This window comes from Artibeus jamaicensis, unplaced genomic scaffold, assembly GCF_021234435.1.
Source record: "Artibeus jamaicensis isolate MK-2021 breed Jamaican fruit bat unplaced genomic scaffold, CSHL_Jam_final contig_233, whole genome shotgun sequence".
In the NCBI taxonomy this organism is placed as follows: domain Eukaryota; kingdom Metazoa; phylum Chordata; class Mammalia; order Chiroptera; family Phyllostomidae; genus Artibeus; species Artibeus jamaicensis.
In genome coordinates, this window is record NW_026521486.1 from 10,425,631 (window position 1) to 10,447,196 (window position 21,566).

Genomic DNA, 21,566 nt, shown 5'->3' on the forward strand with positions numbered 1-21,566 from the left:
TGTTTAAGTTTCCTGAATAGTAATCAATTTCCATCCATTTCTCTGGCTCGCTGCAGACTGCCTCCAACTCTGCACACACACTCGGCCTTCACGGATACTTCGGATCCAATTAGATCACACCTGCAAGGCCCTAATGCCTGGCAGCTTCTGTAGCACCCCTGGCACGCAGCCTGGATGCCTCTCTGTCTGCTTGCTGCCGAGCCGTGGGTTCAGCTTGTGTCTCTGGAAAGTCCTAAATCACCTGCAGCAGTCAGTATGCCAGCGAAACATGGGGTTTCTATGTTTAGCAGGGAAAAGTAGGTTTTATTTCTGATCCTGTAATCTTCTGTGAATTTCAGGTTCATTGTTATAAACAGAGCCATTTAATGATTAGAGACATGGGAGAAAGAAGAGGAACAGATTCCTGATTTCTAGCTCCTTGGGTTCAAATTCCTACTACTCCACCTTCTAGCTGTGAAGCTTAGGAAAGTTTGCTGAACCTTCCTCACCTGTAAGATGGCATAATGAGACTGTCACTTATAGTGTTGAATAAAGAATTGATGAGCTATGTCAAGTGATGTGTTCAGAGCTTGGCACATAGCAAGCATCCAATATGGTTAGCTGCTAATAATAATAATTATTATTATTCGACTAACATGCCTCAGCAAGTGAAATAAGTTATGACAGGTTTTCACCGCGAATTTGGGAACCTTGTATTTACCAGCTCCTTGCAAAACGCTACGTTGGGCACAGTCTGCCCTGTCGTTCCACCTCATGTGTGAAAGCTTGTCAATAAATGTCATCTCCACCACCAGCTTGCTGCCCCCAAGTCGGCAAGCTTGGGTGATCCTGTCTCTTGGGGAGCCAGGAAATGATGTTTCTCAGTCATCAGACAAGCCCTGGTCAAAACAATCAGCAGTGGTTGTTCTGAGTCAGATTTCCTGAGACAGGCAGGAGGCTCAGTGGGAGGGGCAGGGCCTGGGAGACCGAAGCTGGGCACCGCTACTCTCTCTGCTGTGTGGCTCTGGGCAAGACGCCGCCCCTCAGCCTGGGCCGCATTGTACTTGGGACTGGCCCAGTCCAGAGACGGTCAGTTACAACCTCTCCCCACATCTCCTCCAGAGCATGTGCCGTGCTCGTAACTTCCCATGGATAGTTCTTCAGTGATCTGTGGGTTCCTCTCCATGGTCATAGCCCCTCTCAGTGCTCATTTTAATATTTGTTGGAAGAATTAATAAATGATGGGGTAGAAAAGGAAGGATTCGGGAGCAAGACAGACCTGATTTTCTATCAGAATTGGCTGCTTACTAGCCGAGTGACCCTGTGCTGCTCTGAGCCTCAGGACGACCACCTGTAAAAGGGGTAGTAATAGAAACAGCCTTGTACCGGATTGTTTGAGGATTGAATGTGAACACAGACGCGCGCGCACACGCGCACACACGCGCATGCACACCACCACCACCAACGACAACCCTGGCCTAATGTCTAGCATATAATGAGCACTAAATAAACAACACTTACTGTCTACCTCCCTCAAGACTGGAACAGGGGGATGTCATATTCTGCATTCTGATAATTGAAAAAGGTAAATCAATATATATTTATAATCTTTGAGAGGGCTCGCCTGCTCAAAGCAGCTGGGTCACAAATAATTTCACAAAACCCCCTTGGCCTGCCAGTGACCCCACCGTCTTCTCGCTCTTCCTTCCTTCCATTCTTGCTGCTTTTCCTCCAACACCAGTGTTTGTCTGTGGGCGATACCCCAGACCCAGCAGACACAGAACAGAATGAGGAGTGAAGGGATAGGGGAGGCCTGCCGGGGGTGGGGCCACGAGGAGAGCAGGGTCCCCGTCCTAGCCCTGACCTGACATGTGATCTTGGGTGGGCCACCTCTGTAAGCCCCACTCTTCTCACCTGTGAAGCATCAGTCCCATGACACAGCCCGTGACAGTGGGTCAGAACTTGGCTGGGAGCCTCGGGTTTAGAGCCGGCTTCGTGTCTCAGCTCCGCAGCTTACCAGCTGGGAGATGCGGGCAAGTCAAGTATGATTTCCAAAATAAATAAATGGAAGCAAACCATGGGACTCAAATGGGCTTCTTTGGAGGCATTAATGACCCAGTCTCTGCAGAGAGCCTAGCCGATTTGTGCAGGAAGTTGAGATGGTTGACCCAGCGGCCAGCCCTTATTTTCACTTACAGTGTCTCCATGCGGAGGGAGCCCAAATTTCCTGAGTCAGATGCACGCCCTCGGCCTTCCTGCTGGCTGAGCACTCGGCAAGTGCCAGACTCTTTCTCGGCAGAGACGCCATCCCCACGGGGCGTGAGTGGCATCAGCTCGCGTGCTGTTATGTTAAGGCAGGGCCCAGGCCCCTCTCGTGTCTGCGTGGGCGTATTTTTAGAGGAGCGTCTTCTCTGTCCTTCTCTCTCAGACCCCTCAGAAGGCCTTGTGGTTCGTGCTCCTTCTTCCCTGAAATGCAAGCCACCCCCAGGTGACCCCGTTCCAGGGAGGACCTGCTGGCCCTTTCTGCTCGCTCCTGGAGGCTAAATGCCCCCTGGCTTCCTTACTCATTGCTGCAGCCACCTCCCGGAAGGGAAGGGGGGGAGAACATTGAGAGTACAGGCTGGGGGCCCTGACTTTGAGGGGAGAACAGACCCCATGTACATGGGGCCACCCTGGCAGGCAGGCACTATGCTAGGCATTTGTTGTACCCTCCTAACTACATTGCAAAGTTGGGGTGACCGATCCCCACTCTGTACACGAGGAAACTGAGGTCCCAAGAAAGGACACACAGCTAGGAGCGTAACTGAGATTTGAACCCAGGCTGGTCTGCCGTCCCGAGTTCTTGCTCTGCTGTTACACCGTTACTGGGGTAGCAGGGCAGGGGTGTGACTGGGGCCAAGTGGAGGCCCATATGTTCACTGCACCTCGACAGAGGGAAATGGTTGCACAGCATTTATCCAGCCGGCTTCCAGGACTGTCACCACTGTGCACCCATGGGGTCCCCAGAGAGGGGGCAGAGCGAGACGGGCCTCCAGACCCCGCTCTGGGTGGCAGGCCCTGTGCCCTACTGCAGACTGTCACAGACAGACAGCACGTGGCCGGGAAGCCACTGAGGTCTGGACACCTGTCCCTTCGCTCAGTGTCACCGCCATGGGAGGGGACAACAACGACATTGGAGGGTAGAGAGTGAAAGGTGAGAGTTATTTTGTTTCCTCCGGAATGTGACGAAACATGAAAAGGGAGGGTTTTAAAACCCGCCCTCCGTGGTGGTGAGAGAACAGGGGCTTTAGGACCAGATGTATTCAAACTCACGCTGGAATCCCAGCACTTACCAGCTTTGCAGTCCTGGGCGAGTTGCCTCTCCACGGCTTATTCTTTGCGATTGCTCATCAGGGTCATCAGGATTTTAAAGACAAGGCGTGCAAAACCCATGAGAAGTGTTCCACCGACAGCCGAGCCTCCCGGCGGCGGGGACGAGCGGTGCCCGGGGAAATGGCACCAAATGGCCCCACCTTGGCTCGCCCACCCTGCCATTCACGTCCTCTCCGTCACAGTCAGAGCGATCTTCTTAAAACCCGAGCCAGGCACTTCCCCCGCACTGGTGCATCTGTGGGTGCAATCTGAGCGTAGTCCCTCAGAGCCAGGACCTCGCCCCACTCACGCCCCTGCTCCAGCTGCACAGCAAGTGGCTTCCCATGTTCCTAAGGAGCCACACGGTCCCATGCGTCTCCCCTCTGCCTGGGTTACGTCACCACCATCCCCACTTCCCGGGAAATTCCCACTCCTCCTCCAGGCCCAGCACAGGTGTCTCCATGACGCTTCTCCGAGCACAACTGCCATTTCTCCCAGAGCCTCCCTCCAACATCACATCCTGTTCCCTGTTTGTGGACTTGTCCTCCCCGCCGACCATGAGCAGGCCGGGGGCAGGCACTGCCGCCAAGAGCCTCTGGACATCCCCCAGCGGGTCCACTGTGGGCACTTCACGGTCAGACCCAGCCCTGGCTGAGCCCCCACCCTATGCCAGGCACTGCTTACACAGTTCACATGGCATAGAGCTGGTTTTCACGGCAGCTCTGCAAGACAGTGTGTATGTTAGTCCTGGCCGGAGGCAGAAACCCTACCAATTATTTGAGTAGGGAATCTTTAAAAATAATAACTAGATACAAAGTGTTCACTTGGTAACAAAAAAAAGCAAAAATAGAAAATTGCAGGGAACAGTTACCACCCCTGGAAGGGGAGGAACAGAAGTGGCAATTACTTCTTTTACTTCTGCATCATTTTCGTGCCGCAGGGCTGGACCCCAGACCCGGGGTGGAGTCGGCAGGCAACGGCCAGTGCAGCAACCCTGGGCAGAGGCTGTGTGGCTGGTTCTGAGTGTTGGGGAAGCTGCACAAGTGGTGTTAGCCGCTGCTAAAGGAAGGAGTTGCTGCTGCTGCTGTGAAGAAGGGTGGCAGGGTGACAGTCGCAGGAGCAGGGAGCAGCAGGAAGGAGCGAGTTCTTTCTTCTTCCTCCAGACCGCAGTCTCCCTCCCATGGCCCCTGTGGGCAGCGGCACCCAACAGGGAGCAGGTGGCAAAGCAGGAAAGGGTTTGCGGAGTCCCAGCTCCAGCATCACAGAGCAGGTTTGGGGCTGAGAGGTGAAAATGTGTACAGTGACACACACGCAGGAGCTGTCACTAATTCCCGTGTCACAGATGGGGAAGCTGAGGCACAAAGAGATTAAGTAACATAACTTGTCCAAGATTAAATGACTCCCTGCAGCAGAGCCGGCAGTTGAACCCAAGCAATCTATGCCCTTGCTCTTAAACCAGTCTACCATAAATGTTGAATGAATGAAGGAGGGAGGGAGCGACTAAGTGAATGAATGTGTGAATCAATGAATGAATGAGTAACTGAGTGAGCGAATGAATGAGTGAATGAATAAATGGCAAGCCCGGTGCCCCGCTGTGGCTCCCACAAGCACGAGGTCCTCCCAGCTTGACGGTCTCCTTATGCCCTGCCAGGTCATTCACTGGAACTCCCCCAAGAAGCTGCGGGTGAAGAACAAGCATGTGGAGTTCTTCCGCAACCTCTACCTGACCTTCCTGGAGTACGACGGGAACCTCCTGCGGCGGGAACTGTTTGGCTGCCCCAGCGAAGCTGACGTCAACAGTGAGAACGTAAGTGGCTCACGGGGCTCCGCAGTGCAGGCGTGGCCTCTCTGTGGGTCGACCGAGGGCCTGCTGTGTGCTGGGCTCCATGCCCAGCCCTGGGCATGCCCGAGATGAGCGAGTGCCATCTCTGCCCTGGGAGTCCGCCATCTGGGGGGCAGTCAGGCACGTAAGTGGGTCCCCACCTTGCTCACCACGGCAGACGCAGAGGGAGCAGCACTTGGCCCAGACTAGGCGCAGTCGGACGTGAGTTTCCAGGCAGAGGAATCAGACTGAGCAAAAGCACTACGGAGTCAATAGAGGGAGGGCCTCCCCACAGGCAGGAAGCTCTCGGGTCTCTGTGGACACGGCAGCCCCACGGGAGACCCAGGATTCAGTGTCGTCAGCGTGGGAGGTGACCCCAAAGATTTTCACAGGAAACCGATTTCTTTAGGGGTTAGCGTGGGTGCAGAAAGAGTGTTAGGTAAGTGGTCACAGGCATAGCTAACATCCATGTTTTCTTATTTCTTCATCATTTATAACCGTTTTCCTATGTCACGTCTCGGGCACTCATAGAAACCCCTTCTTCCTTTTCAATTAGAGCTGGAGAAATTTAGGCACAGAGAGGTTGAACAGGTTCATGGTCACACAGCAAGCAAGGAGTGAAGCTGAGACTGATTTGAAGTTCTGAGGAGCAGGATGCAGGGAGGCAGCAACACATTGTAGCAGAAACAGCAGGGAACGTAGGGGCCAGGGTTGCCCGGGTTGGGCTTTCATCCCTTCCAGTTACCACCTGTGTGACCTCAGGCAAGTTTCTCAACCTCTCTGTTCTTCGGTTTCCTCAACTGTCAAACAGGGATGAAAAACTTGTTACCTGGAAGCTGTGAGACTAAGTAAGAAATTGAATGTAAAGCATCCAGATCAGTGTCTGTCATGTGTTAGATGCTTGATAAATATTTGTTTCCTACCCTTTCCTTGATCCTTAGTATTAGAAACAGAAGTCATTGGTTCATGTAGTCAGTCAACAAACATTTGCTCAGGGTTTTCTTATTCCGAGCACTGAGTATTTGTCAGTAAAAAAGGATGATGGTCCCTGTTGTCCCGCTGCTTATATTTTAAGGGGAAACTATCAGTCCCCAAACTAGCAGGAGAAATTATCAGCCAGTGGCAAGTGCTACATAGTGATAAAGTAGAAAGCAGAAGGGCAGCTGTATTGGTTTGGGGGGTCTGGAAGGACTTCTCTGAGGAGGTGACATTTCTTCTAAGACCTGAATACAATATGAGAAAGCCAGTTTTAGAAGGCAAGGGATCGGGAGATACAAATCAGAGCCACAGTGAGATATCACCTCACGCCTTTCAGAATGGCTTTTATCAAAAACAAAAGGTAACAAGAGTTGGCAAGGAGAGACTGGAGCCTGGCACACTGTTGGTAGGCAGTCAGCTGGTGCAGCCACTGTGGAAAACTACGGAGCTTCCTCAAAAAATTAAAAAGAACGGCCTTATGATCCAGCAGTTCCACTCCTGGGAGTGTGCCCAGAGGAGTCCCAGAGAGAGTCTGGGCGTGGTACCTGCACCCCGTGATCACTGCGGCACCGTCCACAGTAGCCCAGAGGGGCAAGCATCCTAAGTGTCCACAGACAGACAAATGACTGAAGACAGTGTGGTTTATACACAGTGGAATATTATTCAGCCTTTTTAAGGGGTAGGGAGAAGGTCTTACCACTGTGATGACATGGATGGACCTGGAAGACATGACGCCAAGTGACCTGTCTGTCACAGAATGACACTCCTGCATGATCACTCAAATACGAGGCATCTGAAATAGTGAAGCACAGAGTAGTAGACGGTAGGGTGGTGGTTGTGGGGGATGCGGAGAGGGGAAGTAGGGTTGTTCGGTGAGAATAAAGCTCACTGTGTATGCTTCTTTGTGTGTTGATTATATATCTCAATAAGGCTAGAGGGAGCAAAGGAAGTACTTCTTGGGGGAGTACTACTTGCAGGTGCAAAGGCCCTGGGGCAGAGCAGGTTTGCTGTGAGGAGCTGGAGGATGATGTCTGTGTGCCCAGGGGCTGTGGGGACTGACGGAGGGCAGTAGGAGGAGTGGAGCAGCAGGAGGGCAAATTGAAAGGATGTTGTGAGCCAGGTTAAAGAGTCAGGATTTTGTTGTATTACCGTTATTGTTATTGCTCATATTCTGATCTTGGACGTCATGAGAAACCTTTCAGGCTCCCAAATGGCAGAGGAAGGCGTCTGTGGGAGGTCTGCAGGCACGCACCCACCGGGCCCTGGTCACAAGGCCGCCCCTGCTCTCTGTCATTCAGCCCCAAGCCACAGTGGAGTCGCCTTTAGCTCCGGCTTTTTTTCCCTGCATCACCCTGGATGCCTTTCTCAGTGTCTGCCCTTTTGCACCACTGGCAATAGCGGAAAGAAAGCCATTAAGCACTTGAACTCTGCCTCAGATGCTGGGAAGCACTTAGAGGTTTCGACAAATATTGTGTTCTTTTGGTTTTTTCTTCGGTTCTCTTTACTCAGGTCAGTATTTGTCATCATCATCAGCATCTGAGTGCCCATTTAGCAGTTTGTTCCAGACGCTGAATAAAAACTGTTCTTCTACCTCTCTCTCTTTTTTTCCCTCCACGGAAAAGGCTCCTAAAAAAAGCCTTATAGGATGAAGCTATCGGTTACTCCTCACATCAAGGGCTTCCCCTGGTCTCTTTCAGTGTCTTAGGAAGCAGGACTCCTTTTATACATGACTCACCAGCTTTTCCTACCATCTACCCACCCCCCGGGGGTTTTGGGGTGGTAGTGGAAGAAGAGCCCCCCGTGGTCCTCCGAAGAATCCATGACTGCGTTTGTTTGCTCCTTAAACACACATGAATGCTGGCCCCTTGCCAGGCACCATGCAGGGCACTGGGGTTGAGATTAGAGAACAGCCCAGTCCCTGTACATGCACCGAGTGTCAGAGGTGCCTGGAGGGCAGTCTGTCCAGGTTCAGGGGCGACCATGAACCAGAGAGCGGCCTTCTCTGAGCACTCACCCCAGCTGTCCTCCCAAACACTCTTGCCCTTGTCGAGGGAAAAGCCACGCTCACCACCACCTTTGCTGCTCCTTCTACATCCGCTCACTGCCGCCCCCACAGGGCCTCTGTGCTTGCTTTCCCCTGCCTGGGCCACCCTGCCCTGAGGTGTGTAAACATCTCAGGTGCCGCACCTTCAGGAACTTTCCCTGACCCTCCTCAGCCTCCAGGAACCCTCCGTCCCTCTCTGTGGCGTGCCCTCTTCTCCTTTCGTCAGAGTAGATCGCACCGTCCACAACCGTTTCCTAGTTTCTCCCCCAAATAAAAAACCATTGGATTAGAGATTTTGCCTGTACTGTTCGCCTCCGAGGTGCCCTCCAGAGTGGAAACAAGCACAGACTCACCACTTAATAAATATTTATCGAGTGGATCGAATACGGCAGAGAAAAGGATGACCCACCAGGTGGAGGCAGAGCAGATGAAGAACTACAAGGTCGGCTCTGGCCGCAGGCTCAGTGGTTTGGAGCATCATCGTGTGCCCCAAGTGCTGCGGGTTGGATCCCCCTTCGGGACACACGCCTGGGCTGGGACGCAGGAGGCAGCTGATCGGCGTTTCTCACCCGCACTGTGTTTCTCTCTCTCCCGCATACTCTCTAAAAATTGATAAATGCCTCCTCAGGTGAGGATTAAAGTAAAGAAGTGGAGAGTTCAAAGAGAACACGCGGGGCGTCTGTTTGCTAGGGCCTAGGCGTGCTGGGAGATGGGCAGAGCATGAACTGATCGGAAAAAGCTCGGCTGTTCTCAGGAGTTTAGACTCCACCGAACGGCTTTGATCTTGGTCGGATTTACGTGTGGGAAAAATCGGTCCTGTAGAGAACAGATGACGGAGACTGGAAGCAGGGAGACCACGTAGAGACGGTTGCCGCGTCCCACGCAAGAAGGTGACGATGGGGATGTGACCTCGGCCAGCAGCCGTGGGGATGGAGAGAACAGATGGCTTGTTTTTCAGCCACTGAGGACAGGGGAAGAGGGGCAACTGGCACCGAGGAATGGAGACAGCAGGCGTCCGTGCCCTGCTCCAGCCGGGCTCCTCCTCCAGCCAGCCCGGCGAGCCGGCCGTGGTGGCAGGGCCGGGACACGGAGGGGCCTGCAGCATCGCACCCCTGGGGCCATGCCTCTGCAGGGAGTCCACCTCCTGGTCCTCTGCAGCCTCAAGTGTTATCTGCAAACACGACCAGAAGAAAAGGGCAAGATCTTGGATCTGGCCCAAAGCCGGATGCTCCCCGCTCCGTGGGAAGAGGTCGTTAGCGCCCTGACAAGTGCGCAGATGGCAGTAGTCTCGAAGGAATGAAGTCGGAACCTCTTCATTGGACCGCGGAGCCCAGAGAACAAGGGCTCCAGGGGCACTACGAGTCAGGGCTCGTTCAGCCACCTGACATGGAGTCATTCAGACAATTGCCAGCCTCGGGGCTGGGGGTCCAGGGGGCAAGGCGGGTCCAAGCCTGGCTTTCACAGTGCTCATCTATGAGGGAGGCAGACACCTGGGGGGGTGTTACCCCACATGAGGAGCCCAGATGACAATGGTGCTTTGAGAGCACACGAGAAGGGCATTGAGCGCTCACTAGGAAAGAAGGTGATCAGGGAAGGCTTCCTGGAGGAGGTGAGATTTGAAGGGTGAATAATGAGTGGGAGGTATGGAAAGTGGACTGAGGGGGAGGGGGTGCAGCCCAGGCAGTGGAGAGCAGAGATGGACAGGCACATTCCGATTCGGGTGCAGGCAACACAAGAACGCAGTGGGCTACACCAGCTTGGTGTTCGCGCTGTTGCAAGTTCTCCAAGGCAGAGCAATGACCGCAGTGAGACTGAGCACCCTAGTCATCCCAGATGGCCCGTTGTGACAGTTCCACGACTCCAGAGAAGTCCGGCGACTGCTCTGGCTTCGGGTTTACCGCCTGATGAACGGGGACAGGGATGACTTTGTCATAGTGTTTCCTAGATCATTTAGCTAAATCACCGACAAAGGACTCGGCCCAGGAACCCCATGTGCATTGTTTTGTGGGGGGTTTTGTTGTTTTTGTTTTGGGGGTGTTTTTTTCCCTACAAACCACAGTGCCCAACCTACCCGATGACAGTCTGTTGTTCCCCAGGTGGATTTCAGGTTTTACTAACCCTTCTTCTAGGAAGGCCTGGCAGAGAGAGGAACCCACAGAGTCTCTTAGAACTCCGTCTCTAAAGCCTACAAGGGCTGTCACCGTGGCTCTGGGTCATTAAGTCCCAGAAAGGCTTCCCACCTGTTCGAGGTAGGAAGGAGAGGCCATAGGCGGCCTTGCTGACAAAGGAATAAACCAATTCAGGAAGTCGGGGGACTCGATCTTCCATGTGGAGCTGGGAGCTGTAGAGTTTGGATTGGAAGAGATCAGCCCCCCCACAGTGGTGCAGAGGGACAGGAGCTGAGGGGACACAGCCACTCCGCCCACCACAGCGCATCCAGGCCTGTCTCCCCAGAACCCGGAAGTCTGACACAGTAGGCATCCGAGACGCGTCAGTTATTATCAGACCGAATAGGCTCGGAGGCTAGAATTCTATCCCATAGCGTTTCCCTCCCTTTTCCTCGTCAGCCGAGCCCCCAACACGTATCCAAGAAACCCCAGGACTCCATGGAACACAGTTGGATAATCACAGATACTCTCCACCCCCTAATCCATGCAAAAATCCTTCTACACACCCTTAACAGGCTTGCATCTGGCTTCTGCTGGAATCCTCCCAAAGACTGGGAGCTCACCACCTCCAGCAGCTTACTCCACTGCTGCAAAGCGCCAGATGCTAAGCCATTCTTCCCCGTGTTCAGCTGAAGTCTTCCCTTCTGTAAGGATCCATTAATCTGAATCCTATCCTCTGCAGCAAAATAAGGACACCCCCTATCATCCCCGACAGGTGGCATATAGGGTACCATGTTTCCATACACTGCGCTTTCTAAACACGCAAGTCTCCCTACCCTATTTGTAGAGTGATGCTTCATCATCAAGAATGCCTTGCCCCGCCTAGGGCAGTTCTCCAGGTATAGAGGAAGCTCACCTTTTTAAATGCAAAACCGTTAACCAATTTTGGTGGAAATCTTGCTACAGTACATGCCCTTCCTTTAGTCACCCAATTATACTAAACTCCATTTACAATTTCCGATGATGACTAAGGTTGCACGGAGAAGGCTAGGCGGGGGCAGGGGAGTGGGCAGGTAGGGATTGGCCAGAGCAGGAAAGATGCTGTTTATCCTGGCAGGAACCTACCTCGGCCTCTTTGCTGCTTATTCTGCAGATTCCTTTCTGACAGCTGTCATTTCCACTTCATCAGCTCCAGAATGGCCCTGTCTGCACTCCCCTCCCCATTCATCCTTCCCCCGGCAGCCAGAAAAAAAGAGAACCCAATGGTATGGAAGTCTGAAAGACCAAGGGTGAAAGAATTAGCCACTCTCACGTTAGAAGTTCAATTATGAAATGGCAAACATCCAAAAAGTGCAAAAAGAAAAGAGTGAAACAAACAATTGGACACCAATGAATGATCACATTTATATGGAATAAGTCAACAGACCTGTCTGGAGACATAGAGCTTTCTCTTTCTTTTTTTCTTCCCCAGAACATTCCTTGATCTAAAATTGATCTAAAATACCTGCTCCCTCCACCCCAGCACCCGCAAGCTCCTGGGACGTCTTTATTTCCCTCCTTAGCACTGGTCACCAGTCTGTCTATCATGGTCTTGACTGATTTGTTTTGTTGTTCACGTCTCCCCCTGCGTGAATGGAATCGCGGTGACTATGTGGATTTTTATCTGCTTTATTCATCGGTATGTTTTTATTCCTCTTGAAGACTGCCTGGCAGCTGGTACCTGCTCAGCAAATTTTGTTAAACAAATGAATTACGTATTACAAGTTCTTTTCTTTTTTTCTTTAAGATTTTATTTATTTATTTTTAGAGAAAGGGCATGGGAAGGAGAAAGAGAGGGAGAGAAACATCAATGTGTGACAGAGACATTAATTGGTAGCTTCTCGCATGCCGTTAACCAGGAACCGGCCCACAACCCAGACCTGTGCCCTGACTGGGAATTGAACCCGTGGCCTTTCACTTTGCGGGCAATGGCCAACCTACTCAGCCCCGCCCGTCAGGGCTACAAGTCTTCTTCTGGAAGCATTTGTGGTGTGCTAGAAAGTTCCCTATACTGGAAATCAGACAACCTGGCCCCAGGACTAGATCTTTGACATTGCACATAACCTTCACCTTCTGTGAGCCTCAGTTTTTCCCCTATAAAATGGTCATAAATAAGCCCGGGCCGTAGGCAGCACAGCAGCCCCGAGCTTATCCTGGATCCCTTCCTTCCAGAGGCTCTGAGATCTCCACGTCACCTCTGAGAAGGGGGCTTCTGAGCACAGGTCCCTCAGCGACAAGGGAGGCCAGATACCTGCAGGGCCCCGTTCCCTGGCTCGAAACCCATCAGGAGAAAAGACAACGGCACCGCCACCGCTCAATTAGAAGTTAAAAATAAGACACATGTAATAAACAGGTTCCGCCCACACTCCAGCGCCACTGTGCGTGGCCGTGCCAGGAAGCAGATGGCCCAGTGGAAACAGCTGTGTCCCAGAGACGCCCCAGAGAAAAACCAGAGTGTATTATTGCTTTCACGTGCGAGCCACATGTCCCCGGCTCTTTCATCCTGCCGTGGGCATCAGTCCCCTGGCGGACAGTGCCCAGAGCCCTGGGCCAGCCCAAGGGTGGCCTCCGGTGACCTTCCCCAGGCACACTTAATCCTAGAGCCTGAGGACCCCAGTGTTTGCCTGGGAGGTGGGCGGGCCGGGGGTGGGGTGCAGGAAGGAGCTTCAGGATCCAGACACTCAGTGGATGCGTCTGCACCCGGGCACGCTGCTGGCCTGGCTGCTGTGTTCCAACTCCAACTCGCTCACCTCCCGTTCCCCGCCCCCAGGCTCTGCTGTCATCTCCAATGTACCGGGTGCTCCCTCCCGGGCCTTTATGGCAGCAACCTGCCCTCTTTTCCTTCTGGCCGCGTCTTCCTCCGCCAACCGGCTCCTCGTGCAGGGGCAGCCCTGGAGCAAGACTGCCTGGGGTAAAATCTTAGCAACACTGGAGCTGAGATTTTAGGTCGTGAAATTTCAGGCCGTTTGCTTTGCTCCATAAGGCTCGGTTTTCCCACCTGTAAAATGGGAATCATAATTAGTCCGCCCAGTAGGCTTAATGAGGACCAAGTGAGGTGTGACAGGGCGGGAGCCTGGATCCGTGTGGCACTTAGCACATGTCCCCAAATTAAGTTTGCTTTGTCCTGTATTGTAATTGCTAACAGGCTTCCCTTGTTCCCCACCCAGGCTATGTGAACAATTTAAGTACAGAAACCGGGGTTCCTACCCCATTCTTAGCACGGGGCTTGGGATAGCATAGGGGCCTATTAACTGTGTGTGAGGTACGGTCAACACTGATCCCCGGGTCGGAGCCCAGGCCTTGTGCTCCTTTATTTCCTCAGAGCCCAGGTCGGAGCCGGGCGAATGCCTCCCTTAGTCTTCGCCTAAGCCCACGCCTCTCCTCAGGCATAAACGTGGCCCCCGGTAAAAAATGTTTACAGTTCCCGTAACTTGGTTGATTAATACACACAGCAGGCAGCCCGCGAGCTTGTAATCTTTCTCTACCTGTGTGGCTTAATAAAACTTAATGGCGTCATGGAAACCACAGGAGAGAAGCCCCAAACTAGGTTTCAGGAGACGTGAGTTAGAGCCCGTCTCTCTGAGCAAATCCCTGGTGCCCCCGCCAACTTGTTCATCAGCCGGGGGCGACAAGGCCGCCCCCCCCCCATCTCATACAGGCACAGGGAAGAGCCAACGAAGCAATGATGTTAAGGCCACTGAGAAGCGCAAGCCCACTGAACGTAGAGAGCAACGTCTCTGAGTGTTGTTTTACCCACGCGATGCTTCGTCCACCATTTGGAGGCATGAGAAGGGGCGGTGTCCCAGGAAGTGGTGGCTTCAGAGGGACCCCCTTACTTGGTCCATCGCACCTGCCCTCCATCCCTTGCTGTCCAGAAGAGCCCACGTGGGTGTTCGAGTTCAGGTGACAGGAGCAATTATAAAATGGGCTCAGCAGGTGGCTTTTCTCCAGCATCCCAGGCTCTATCCATCTTCCGGCTCCACCTTGCAAGGAGCCTTGGACTCCTGCTGACCGTGAGAACTGTGCATGAGACAGCCTTGGATGCGGAGCCTGCGGCAGCCGGAATCTGCCCACATTCTGCCAGCCAGGGTTTGGCCACACGGTTCCCCAAAAACTCAGCCTGGCAGTGCCCTGGGAAGAGAGGAGAACGTGAATACTGGTGAGCGCAGCAGGTCTCTGCCCTTGAGGGGTCCTCACGCAGTCAGTCCGCCACAGTCACAGAACCATCTACATTAGAACTTGGAAAGCCTCAGAGATCAGCGGGGCACTGGTAACTTGATTACCTACAAAAACTTGGGGGGCATACATGTGGAGCAAATACCTCAGCTGCTCGGTTCGCTGATCCTGCGACCTTGAGCCAGTGGCTAATGTCTTCATGTAGAAGACAGGACTGACAGGGGTCCCCAGCCCACGGAGTCAGTGTGAGTATTAAATGAGAATGTGCCCGCAAAGTTGCCAGCACAGTACCTGGCCTGGGGAGCGCATGATCCTCGAGAGTCGTTTTGTGAAGTCCAAACCCCCCGTCTTGTTGTGGGGTGGCAAAAGTGGCTTGCTCAAGGTCACACAGCAGATGAGTGTCAGAAAGATTGGTCTCAGTGTCCGGTTATCCCCATAATCTCTCTTTGCGGTTTCTCCTGACTTTGAACAGAAGTCTGTTCAGCCAAAGCCCAGGGACATGCTTCCAACCCCCTCTGAATCCTGAACCACGAGTTCTGGCAGCTCAAAAGTCAATCCAGGCCACCGTCCTTAAGGATGGGAAGAAATAAATGCAAACCGCCTAAAGGGCTGTCCTCCCTGGAGCCCAAATCTCCCTTTGCCTCAGCTGGCTGCCCAAAGAAGCAATTTAGCAAATGCATTTTATCTCAGGAGAATCTGTCTTTTGTTTCCGTGACCGGCTTGTGAGGAGTCTCCTGCCTCCCCCTCGGCCGGGCCGGCAGGAGTGTGGGTGCAGAACCGGTAGGGTCTGTTAGTGAAAGCCCCCACTGCAGCTCAGCCTCTCCCTGGAGAAACCACTAGGACCATGGGGGGAAAGGAGGCAGTTCTTGAGCTGCTCGGTCTTCCCCCTGTGATAACATCAGCCACAGAGTCAGCAGCCAGCAGCCCTCGGTTACAATTTGGAAAGGTCCATAATTTCATCGTAATCACATTGCTTAGGTGTGTGCAGCATTCTACAGTTTGCAAAGCACTTTTACATGCATTTGTTCATGTAGCGTGTGAAGGGAAATTGCAGAAAAGTAGAAAGACGCCAGTAAAACTCATCTGTGAATCCACCACTCAGGAGAGGTTTGTTAATGCTGTAACTCGTTCCCTTCGGTCTGTTTTCTATGGGGTGTTTTGTTTTTCAGTTGTCTGTGTGCTGTATTGGGAAGATTCTGCACATGCATTTGTACAGCCTGCTTTGTATCTCCCACCAGCTCGTCTGGCCCCCACATGCATCCCCCAGAGAGAATCCCTTGTGTTGGAAAATGTCCATGCTTTGGGGAGACTGGATTCTCAAACCAGACTGCTGCTCTCCAGCGGCATAATGGGCAGATTACTGAAACCTTCCAAGCCTCAGTTTCCTCCATCGTAAAACAGATGTGGGCCGAAGGGTTAAACTAATAAAGCAGTGTACCTGAAAATGTGTGGCACTGCTCCTGGTGCGTAGTAGGCTCGTAGTCCCTATTAGCTAAGTGAAGGTGAAGTTCACCATGTTGATAATAAACACATTAAAGCTGGAGGAAGGCATGCGGGGGGGTCCAGAGTCCTACAGATTCTGACGCTGTGTGTCTGACTTCACACCTGCTGTGCTTTCCACAATAGCCAGTGTGCTGGGTGGACAGCAGCATCCTCTAGATCCTGCCCCTTAAGCACGGGGGTGGCCACAGGTGACCTTGGGATGGAGGTGCCACCAAATCACATCAATGCTACCCTGAAGTTCATAGACGCAGACTACTTAGCCCATAGGATTGTTGATAGACTTCCCCCGCCCACCCCGTACCTTAGGTTCCGAGAACACTTTCCATTGGTCATTGTGCCTTTTTTTTTTACCATGCGGTGGCCACGAGTGCATCTGGTGCAGGTTTGTTGCGCACACAAGACGCTCTGGGTGTCCTGGGTTCGGGGGAGTCGGAGGAGAACAGGACATAGCTCCTGCCTTTAGGGTCCACCTTATGGCTGCTTTTTAGAAAATGGTCTTGGAGCCATTCACCTTGGAATGCCGTCCCCCTGGCTCCAGGGGGCGTGCTGTGTACATAGGGAGGGAAGGAGAACCCCCACGCCACCTGCGTTCCTCGTGTTCTGGTCGCGGACTCGCTTCCTCATATGATGATGTCATCTGTGAGTCCTCATCACAGCTGAGCACATGAGCCTGGCCCTGCCCATCCACACACATCCTCACACCTTCCCCGTCCTCTCTTCGTTCACCTGGAAGCCAGACACGCCTGTCAACCCCAAAACACCACCCAAAATAAAACAAGCTGGCTTTGGCAAAGAACTTGGCAGGTGTTTCTTCTTTGAGAGGGGCATGATTGCCTGTGTCCTTCTGCAGTGTGGGTGAGAGAGGAGGTCGCATTATGGGTTCCAGGCGTACTCGGGTTCCTCCAGGAGAAAGGCGTGGGGACTGTTTCTGACACTCATGAAACAGAGGGGCTGCCGGGCTCACCCAGCCCCTGCCGCCCCACCCTCCAGACCCTTACCATCTCCTCCAGGTGATGGTGTGGACACCAAGGTGTCTTCAGGGGCCCAGGTGTCTCCCTTTCCAAACTGTGAGAATGACAACCCTGATAATAGGCGATGTCTATGCTCTGTATGAAGAATCTCCAGGATCTTCCCACAATCCCCTGGGGCAGTTACTGTTATGATTCCCATTTTACAGATGAGGAAGGTGAAGCTCAGATGGCTTAGTAATAACTCTCCTACTTGACCAAGGCCATAGAGGCAGGAGTGGGATAGACCCAGTAACCCCAGCCCCTGAGCTACAGCTGCTGAACAAGTGTCTTTGCTGGAGACACAGCTGGTGACAGAGGGAGTCAGACACAGGTTGGACCTCCCTGAGTGACCCTCGGATCTGGAAACTTCTTTCTCAACTCTCAGATGAGGCCACACAGGCCTCACAGGAGGCTCGAAGGACAGGGACTCATGTGCACCGAGCGCACCCATAGTCCAATATGCGCTTGTTTGCGGTCCAAAAGCTGTTCAGCCATCACAGACCCTGGACAGCAAGTGCTGCAGCAAAGAATATTAAGGACACAGAAGGAAAATTAGAAGGCCAGGCCTTACCTCCTCAGCGATGACAGTCTCCTGTGTGTGGCAAATATTTCTCGTGCAAGCAACACAGGAATATTGAGCACCTGTCGTGCACTCGGCACGGCACCAGGGGCCGTGGGACAGTGTCACGACCTGCCGGGGGGGGTTGCCCTGAGAGCATCCCAGTGCGGGCTGACAAGTGCGTCAGGGGAGTGGAGCACCCTTGGAGCACAGAGAGGAAGTGGGCCCGCCCCACCAGGCAGGTCAGAGTGGGCGAGGGGGGGAGGGTGTGGCAGAAGGAAGGACGTGCGACGTCACGGAGGTATGGACAGAAAGGCCAGTTCTGGGGGCAGAGAGGGGATCCCTGGAGCAAGTACGGAGTCTGTAGGAGGGATGGGTCAGAGGGTGCCTTTGTCTGCAGGGACCTGAGTTCGACCCTGCAGCTCAGCATGGGTCCCTCGGCTCGTGGGATTTTAGATGGAATAAGAATTCCAGTGTCCTCGTCTTACGCCATTGATAGAGAGTGGCAACCCTCAAATAGGCAAGGACATCGACTCAAACTTGAAAAGCTAAAGAGTGTCCCTGGTTACGTCCTTTTCGACAGTTGAAGTGTGAGCTTGGAATGTCTGCTGGCTCCCGGGGTCACAGTGATTCCCCAGCAGCATCTGAGAATCCCGGGGGCCTTTGCAGCCGGACATGGCTGTCCAGAGACAGGATGAGCATTCAGTGGACTGAGGCTCAGGAGGCGACCCATCCTCTGACGTGGGGGAGGCTTCCGTGATAAAATCACTTCACGCAAAACACCAGTGACACCCTGTCAGCAATCAATGGCTCCAAACCCGTCAGACCTTGGCGGTGTGTGCAGAGTGTTTATGGAGGCTGCTCAGCTGACCCTGGTGGGGCTCGCTCCCCTGTCTGGGGCAGTGGGGAGACTGTGCTCTGCCCCCCTGTGTCTCACCATCTGGCTGGCTCGAGCTGCATCTCCTGCTAGCGGTGGTGGGGGCAGGAAGCATGACCGTGCGTCCCCCACCAGGCCTCCCAGGCCCTGCTAACATTGCTTCTCCGCCATTCATTCCATCCATTGGATGGGCCAAAGCCAAGTCACAAGCCCAGCCCAGATTCACGTGTTGGGGAAACCGACTCTGCCTCTGGAGTAAGTGATGCTGGAAGCCACATGACACGGAGTGGGGGGGGGGGGATTTGGAGCAGTGAATGGGGTCATCTGCGTAGATAATGCCAGAGTTTAATCTATCAAGGCAATGACACAGTGACACAGGGTTTTACAGAAGTGAGTTAATGCATTTTCTTGTTGATTACTACGCTATAGGTTTGGAGATTTAAAAAATATATATTATACACACACACACATCTTCTTGGAAAAGTGCTCTGTCACGTTCAGCCAGGTTAGTATCCCCAGCCCCGTGACTTTTGATCTGTAGTCAACTGCCCTTGTGTGACGGGTAAGGCTGATGCAGCAGAAAACATACATGTTGTCGAAACCAGCTGTGTGACTTTCGGCAAAATTATTATTTTTTAAGTTGGTCTTTGCCATGCAGTCTGCTTGTGACACACTGGTCCATTCTCTGTGCGCAGTGCACTGTGTGCCCGCAAACGTGTGCGCCCACGTAACCCCGACCTCACACGTCTCTCCACCCTCCAGCTTCTTCCTGCCTCTTCCCGGTCCGTGCGCTCTGCTGCCACGCGTCCGCTGGTCTCGTTTCTGTCACGCTCAGAGCCCTTTACTTTTTCACTGTGACTCTTTATCTACGACACAGGCCGAGTGACCCCTGCCTGGCAGGGTCATTGGGGGGTTTACCTGACTCAGGTGCATGTGAGGCACCTGGGCCCGCAGACCCGGGTGTCTGGGTACCCGAGCGCCTGCACCTGCCTCTGGCTGGTGCTGAGTCCTCAGCTCCCCGTGAGCAGGTCGGCTGGCTCTTTCACTAGCTGGGCGGGAAGGAGCAGAGTAGAGCTGGACAGAGAGGTTCGACACACGGCTTCATGAACTGAGACTTTCAGAGAGTTAGAAAGGAGAGAAGGAGCCTTGGCTGGTGTAGCTCAGCGGATTGAGCGCTGTACTGCAAAGCAAAGGGTCGTTAGTTCAATTCCCAGTCAGGGCACAGGCCCGGGTTGCAGGCCAGGTCCCCAGTAGGGGGCATGAGAGAGGTCACCACACATTGCAGTTTCACTCACTCTCTCCTTCCCTTCCCCGTTCTCTAAAAATAAATAATTTTTTTTAAGAAAAGGAAGAGAAAGACTGGGTCCTGAGACTCTGAGTAAACTCGGGGGAAAGGAAAGGAAAGGAGTTCTTGTTCGTTTGGCTTCCCTGCTGCAGAGACCGAAATCTGCAGCTCCAGGGAGGGAGAGGCGTCTGCCGGCACAGAGGCGCTGCTCCGTTCGGCCCGTTACTCTTTTCTGTGACCATTTTCCTGCCATTATCTGAAAACGTTGTGCTGGGGCATCTAGGAATAGATTGTTTGTTTGTTTATAGGGCGTTTGTGGTCGGTCACTCGTTTGTCCCTGATTGCCACCATCATTCTGAGCTCAGAGGGGTCGCGTTTCTCAGAGGCTGAGCTGCCCTTCACCATCACCTTTTTGAAATTGGAGTAAATTGCAGAGGAAATTGAAAGCGGCGATCCCGTCCTTCTGTGTTTGGCCACCAACAGTGTCCAGTGGAGACAGGGTCAGGGGAGGGCGGGGCACGAGGGGCAGCTTCTGGGCCCCCCTTGGGCTTTCTTCCTTGTGTGTGAGCCGCCCCCCCTCACCTCTCAGCTCCAGAAGCAGCTGTCCGAGCTGGACGAGGACGACCTGTGTTACGAGTTCCGGCGAGAGCGCTTCACCGTCCACCGGACCCACCTGTACTTCCTGCACTACGAGTACGAGCCCGCGGCGGACAGCACGGACGTCACCCTGGTGGCCCAGCTCTCCATGGACAGGTAGGGCTCACGGGCCCCCTCCACACAGACCCCTCACTGCCATCCATCCCCTGGTCAAACGGAGAAGGGACAGAGGGCCTGGCCGCTGAGACTCTAGGAGCCTGATAGGGTGGGGCTTGTGTTTGCCCACCACCATCCCCCGCCCCAGCATTGGAAACCGGGGCTCTTGTCTTTTGGTGATGGCCATGGTTTTGAAGATGGAGAGAAGGAGTGACTCTAAGAAACGGAACTCTACTTAAGTTACCGCAAGGAAAAGGGGGTGCATTGTTGGGAAACACGCCGACTGGAGCTTTGGTCTCTGCTGGAAAGCGGTGGTCGTTCTGTCTCCTTCTACGTGTATCCAGGCAGCAGAGACGGATCGAGCCTTTATCAGGCAGTGCTGACGTGACTCCCACTCTCACAGGGCCCGCCATCTGGTGCCCTGGCTCTCAGCCTTGGCTGGGGACAGCCGAGTCACCTGGGGAGATCTTAAAACCAATTTATGCCCAGGCTCCATAGCAGACCAGGCACGTAGGAACCTCTGTGGGGTGGAGGTTGTGTCGTTCTCAGTTTGCGGCGTGCAGCCAGAGTTGAGAACGGGGCTGGTGTGTGAACAACCGTAAACAGCTGAGTGATTATCATTGTGCTGAGTGCTTTAAAGGGACCGGGGTAGATAATAACAATGTCAAGTGAGGGACCTTCTTCAGGTGATATGGTCAGGGGGAGTCTTTGTCAAGGGGAGACATTTCTGCAGAGACCTGGAGGATAAGAAAAGGAGTCGGGCATACAGTGGCTGAGAAAGTGTTTTCCAGGGGATGAAATAGCAGGTGCACAAGCCCTGGGGTGGGAAGGGCCTTGCACATTGAAAACCTGATAGAAGACCAGTGCACAGAGGGCTAAGTGCCCGAGATGAAGGTGATAGGACGTTAGACACATACATTACTCGGACCTTATTCTCAGTATGTCAAGAAGTTATTGAAGAAATATATACAGTTATTTGATCTAACTTACGTTTTTTGAAAACATCTCTCTGGCTGCCAGGCAGTGTGTAGATTCAAAGCCCTGAGGTCACTCACTGAGAGCCACACTTTTCTGTACCTGGC

The 21,566-nt window shown here is 53.3% G+C and overlaps 1 protein-coding gene across 6 annotated transcripts in view; it reads left to right on the plus strand.

The window, feature by feature from the left end:
- Positions 1-21,566, plus strand: part of LARGE1 (LARGE xylosyl- and glucuronyltransferase 1) — a 439,612-nt gene that overhangs the window by 391,148 nt on the left and 26,898 nt on the right. For all 6 annotated transcript variants that reach the window (XM_037160113.2, XM_053661541.1, XM_053661539.1 and 3 more), the window contains exons 10-11: positions 4,982-5,137; positions 20,321-20,484. In XM_037160113.2, coding sequence (XP_037016008.2) covers positions 4,982-5,137; positions 20,321-20,484 — 320 coding nt within the window. The remainder of the gene's footprint in view (positions 1-4,981; positions 5,138-20,320; positions 20,485-21,566) is intronic.